We start from the raw sequence: 5938 nt of genomic DNA on the forward strand, positions 1-5938 counted from the left end.
AAGTGACTCTTAACTAACTTATCTTAATCTAAGATTTAAAATATATATAATTATTTAAAAATCCATTTATATTCTTAATCTCGATAAAAAAAAAAATTTAAATACATGAAATGTAAATATATTAATTTTTTAATAATTCCGATAAATTTTGCACTATGAAATATTTTAAAAATTTCAAACTTATTAATTATTTTAGTGGAACTACTGCTAACTCAATGATTTCATTGTCATCCTTTGATAATACTTGGAAGAATTTTATGTCTAAATTTAGGTTTTTATTAAATTAGAGTTTTTAAAATTTAGTGTTCAAGTCTGGAATGGTGCAGCAGTTCCATGAAGGCTTAGAATTATTTAGATGTTAGAGAATTGATTTGCTTGTTGTGAAGTAATTTGATAAATTTAAATTTATTCTCTGTGTGGAAGTTGATCCTAATCCTGTTTCTCAAAATGTTGGACACAGCAACTGGAGTTTTTGTTTACACGATTTCTACAAGGTGCTTGAGATTTCTGTCGATTCAGAGCATTTTAAACATATTTGCTACAGTATGGTCTGATATATGTGAGAATCCCAGATTTGCTACAGTATGGTCTGATATATGGAAAATTCCCAGCTGGATTGAGGATGAATCAATATCAATGGCAATAGCAGAAGCATTTGAGTGCTTAAGTTCATCTGAAATATGGCTGTTACCTGATCAAACTTGTTCTGAATTTTCAAAAGTTCTTGCAAAGGAATTTGAGTCAAATCTTTGCAGGAATTCAGAAATGTTGAAAATTGAATCACCAGTAGCAATTCAAGGCTCGAATATGACTGAAACATCTGGAGATGAGTCTATGGACAGAAATGTAGAATCCTTGCCAGTTGCATCATTACATATTGTTGTGTTTCAGAGGTACAGTGAGTCTGAAAGTTTTGAAAGTAACCCATCACCAAACATTAGGTATATACAATCACTCGAATCTATTGATCAGAATTCGGAGATTGGGCTTCGCATAAATGAAGAAGATCAACATTCACATTCCAAGATTAGTATATATACAGAAGATCAGTATGCAGAGTCTGAGCTTAACATAAATACAGAAGATCAGCATTCTCAGTCCGAACTTACCATAAACACAGAGGAATTGCCGATTGTATCATCAAAAGCAGTAGCGTCTGAGTGGCTCAGGGTTTCTGACACTCCTGAAAGTAAACCCTCACCTGATTATACTTGGAACAAACCTACGAGGGCTTCTTGTCAGCATTCACAATTCAAGCTTAGTGTAAATGAAGAAGATCAGCATTCACAATCTGAGCCTAGCATAAATGCAGAGCAGTTGCCAATTGAATCAACAAAAACAGGGGCATCTGAATGCTTAAGTGTTTATGGAACTGCTCAAAGAAACCCCTCACCTAATTCTGCTTTCAACAAACCCACAACACCTCTTTATCAGCATTCAGAAATTGAATTTAATATAAATGCAGAAGATCAATATTTACAGTCCGGGCTTAGTATAAAAGCAGAAGATAAATATTCAGAGTCTGAGCTTAGTATAAATGCAGAAGATCAACATTTACAGTCAGAGTTTAACATAAATGAAGAGCAATTGTCAATTGCATCATCAGATGCAGTGGCATCTGAGTGCATAAGAGTTTGCAGCACTCCCGAAGTTGAATCCCCACTTGATACTACTTTTAATAAACCCACAATGCTTCTTTATCAGCATTCAGAGTTTGAGCTTGGCGTAAATGGAGGAGATCAGCATTCACGGAATGAGCCTGACATAAATGGAGAGCAAATGTCAGTTGCATCATTAAAAGCAGTGGCATATAATTGCCAAAGTGATTTTGGCACTCCTGCAAGTAATTCTCCACTTGATGCTACTTGCATTAACGCCACCATGCCTCTTGATCAGCATTCAATATCTGAGCTTAGTATAAATGCAGATCAATTACAACTTGCATCATCAAAAGCAGTGACAGATGAGTTCTTAAGTGTTGAAGACACTCATGAAAATAACTCACCACTTGATGCTACATATGCAAGTGTGCCTAAAACTCCAGACAATAAGGAGCAGCCTAAAACAATTTTTAGTAGCCATGATTACTTAATGACTGGAGTTTCAGCACTGTCACCATCAGCAAGAGTGTCTGAAACTCATGACAATATCGATTCACCTGAAAGTACATATAATCTACCTCCGGTAACACATTCTGCATACTACCTAAAGTTCCCATTGAGCCAAAAGGAAAATTCCTTGATGGTGACGGCATTGTCTCCTACTCCTTCAGCAAGAGTCTACAGAACCCAGTCTCCCGAAAGGACTTGCAATCTACCTTTCACAACATCAGCATGTTTATTTCCACGCTGTTTTCAGACTCCTGACAGGAACCAATCACCTGAAACAGATCACAGTATATCTTTGATGCCTCTGGCATATCATTCAGAATATGAAAGACCCACAGAATCATGTACACCACCTAATGGTACTTGCAGTCCGCAATTAAATTCTCTCCAGTTTCAGTCACAGCTCAACAAAAATGCAGAAACCACCTTATTCACTGTAACTTTCAACCAGAACTTTACCTGCTTTGCTTGTGGAACAGATCAAGGCATCAGGGTCTACAAGTGTGATCCTTTTGAAGAGATCTTCAATGGATATTTTGGTCATGGAGGGATCAACATAGTGGAGATGTATTATGCAAACAAAATTTTAGTATTTGTTGGAAGTGAAGACAATATCCAATGTCCCCCTAATAAAGTTATTATATGGGACTATGAGTTTCACAGATGTATATTTGAACTTACTACTGAATCCAAAGTCCGAGCAGTAAAAATTACAAGGAATCATATGGTGGTGGTTTTAGAGCAGGAAACATGTGTATACAATTGTCTGGAAATTCAAGCAGAGCTTCTCTATAGAATAGAGACTTTACCTAATACCAAAGGCCTTTGTGCTGTTTCTGATATGTCATCAAATCCTGTTTTGGTATGCCCTGGTTTACTTAAAGGGCAGGTTTATATTGAACACTTTGTACCTCGGAAAACAAGATTTGTATCTGCACATGACTCCCACATTGCTTGTCTTGCTCTGTCGAAGTATGGTGCTATTCTAGCAACTGCGAGCACAAAAGGAACTCTGATTCGCATCTTCAACACTTCAGATGGGACCTGTTTGCAAGAGGTATAGCTTTTCTCAACTCTTAACCATCAACTGTGCAGTTGGTAAATAATAATAGTTCAAATTTTGATATATTTGAAAATAATCATAGATAAATTTGGCAGAATGGATACTCTTAATCTTTGACTCTCAGCCAATGAAATTTCAGTCTGAAGACTTGTGCTCCCATATCGAATACCTAAAATTCTATATAAACCTTTTAGATTTGGCTTCATCACCATTCATGGTGAAGAATACTAAATGAGTTGCAGAACTCTGAAAGCATCTATACATAGATATGGCATTGATTACTCAGTTTTCAGGATAAATAACTCGGCTATTTGAAATGTTTTTCTGAAACCAACTGTGTAGTTTGATTGGGTTCCTGAATTTTGTGTCCCTTTACTGGACTAATCATCAGGAAAACAAATAACAAATAACATATTCAAAAGGGGTAAACAAACCACCCTTGAATCAAAGATCCTTATTTATATGGGGTTTCTCTGTTCTTAAAACAAATCATTATCAACCCTCATTTCATATGATAGATCATGAATTTCTATACAAAATATGATTTGTTATAAACATCACCACAACTTTAAGCAGAATGTTATTGTAGAGCTGTGTTGAACTGGCACATATATATTTCTGGTTGTATTGCGCTTACTACAAATAACCATCCACAGCAGTAATCTTAAGCTTATATTGAATTGGTTGGCAGGTTCGCAGAGGATCTAAAAGGGCTGAGATTTATAGCATTGGAATATCAGAGATTGCTCAGTTACTTGCAATGTGTAGCGACAAGGGTACTGTCCATATAGTGAATCTCAATGAAAAAGTGTCAAGACAAGAGCAGGTGGCCAGAAAAAAATCAAACAACCTTAAAGGAAATGCTTGGAGACAGTGGAATGTTTGTTCTAGTGAGACTAGTCTTGATCTTCAAGGAGCAAATAGTAGCTTCTCATTTTCCTTTATGAAAGGTAAGAACCTTACCTTAGAATTTACAATTTACACCTCTATAAGTGTAGAGGTAGCTTTTTGTGATCACTCAATGATATTATGTGTTTGTTGTTGAATTTGATAGTGTAAGTTTTTCATCAACATTTCTGATACACTTCATGATCTATCATCACATCCTCAAGCTTTCCAACATTCTGATGATGGATCATGTAGTGTATTCTGAAAGATTGATGCTCAAAAAACTTACAAAATCAAATCCAAAAACAAACAGCATAATCTCATAGATGATGGAAACTTAATGACATTGACACTCCATAATAGACAATGATTTCAGGATGTATAAAATATCCATTGTGGAAACCCAAATAGAAATTGTTTTCTATTTTTTATTATATTGTGCAATTTTTTAACTTTTTTATGCCACTTGAATTAGTAATCCTACAGATGGGTTATCAACAACAAAGCTAGAGATATTTCTCATTAAGTTTATTAGTAATCCTACATTTGGGTTGCCAACACTTAGATTAAAGATATTGTAAATATGACTTATAAAATGATTTGTAAGGACTTTCAAAATTCTAATTTCATTCAAAAACATTTATCTAATCAAAAACATAATTTGTTAAATTGTGCAGGAGTTGTTCCAAAGTATTTTAACTCAGATAGATCATTTTCTCAATTTCATTTATCTCCAAATGTGAGGTCCCTTGTGGGATTTGGGAAGCATAACACTATTATGGTTGTTGCCTATGATGGAAGGTAAGACTCTCTGGTGGGTTACCCTATTTGTGTCTGTTCTTTCATTAAAGTTTAAACTACTATTCAATTTTAAAATATGTGTAATATTCATTAGACCTGAGTTAAACATTGGGCACTTGCTTTTATTGCAGCTTCTACAGATGTGAATTTGATCCTGTCAATGGAGGAGAGATGGTGCAGAAATTGTATAAAAGATTTTTTAAAGCCTGATTAACCCTAAATTGAAGTCTAAAAATAAAACAGGTGGCTGCAATAAGATAAAAAAAAATTGAAGAATTGAATTTTTCATTCCTGAATATGTTTCTCATCGGTTTGATGGGGTTTGTATCAATCAGTATTCAAGATTTTCGAGATGTTGCTCACCATCATGGTCATGGCCGTAGTCTCTATACAAATCTAATTTAAACAACAATGTGTTCAATTTTTTTATATTCACTATCGTGGAATCTGGAGGTGTCCTTGCCTAAGCAAAACTAATCCCCCAGTGTGTACGACCCACTCACAACCGGGTGACTGATATTTATATAATGATTTATTTTTTTTAATGATATATTCTTATGTTTTTGATTAAAAAAGCAGTGAGAACAAGGGTACGGATCCTTTACATAGCAGAACTATTAACCAGACCACAGTGCAAAAACAGCCTTAACAGCAACTAACAGCATTAACAGCAACTCACAGCATGATGTGATTTTATTGTATAGTAGTTTATATTGATATATTTCATTTTGATATTGTACAAAATTTTGGAATCTTTTCAAAACTCATCTTTTCTAAAATAATATTGATATTTTTTTAATAATATGCATATTCTTAAAATATTAATATTATAGTCGGTTGAAATTTTATGTGAAACATGTCATTTCTAGAGCTTTTAAATGGTTCTCTTCAGTTGTTTATGATCTCTTGATAAAATTTTAATCTTTAATTGCATTTTCCAAATGACCTTTATTTAGTAGAAGAGCCTTTAGCATTTTTTTTTCTTATTTAACTTTCAAGGAAAAAACATCTTTTTTACTTGAGTATAAATTTAAACTCTATTTTTCAGAGTAATATGTTGACTTGTCTAAGAAAAAAA

General features: G+C 34.0%; 1 protein-coding gene across 1 annotated transcript; it reads left to right on the forward strand.

The window, feature by feature from the left end:
• Positions 1-417: 417 nt before the first annotated feature.
• Positions 418-5404, forward strand: LOC131046988 (uncharacterized). The gene is made up of 4 exons (XM_057980803.2): positions 418-3165; positions 3863-4121; positions 4737-4860; positions 4992-5404. Exons 1-4 carry the CDS (start codon positions 448-450, stop codon positions 5068-5070), a joined length of 3180 nt encoding a protein of 1059 aa, XP_057836786.2. The 5' UTR covers positions 418-447; the 3' UTR covers positions 5071-5404.
• Positions 5405-5938: the final 534 nt, after the last annotated feature.

This window comes from Cryptomeria japonica, chromosome 9 (genome assembly GCF_030272615.1).
Source record: "Cryptomeria japonica chromosome 9, Sugi_1.0, whole genome shotgun sequence".
Classification (NCBI taxonomy): domain Eukaryota; kingdom Viridiplantae; phylum Streptophyta; class Pinopsida; order Cupressales; family Cupressaceae; genus Cryptomeria; species Cryptomeria japonica.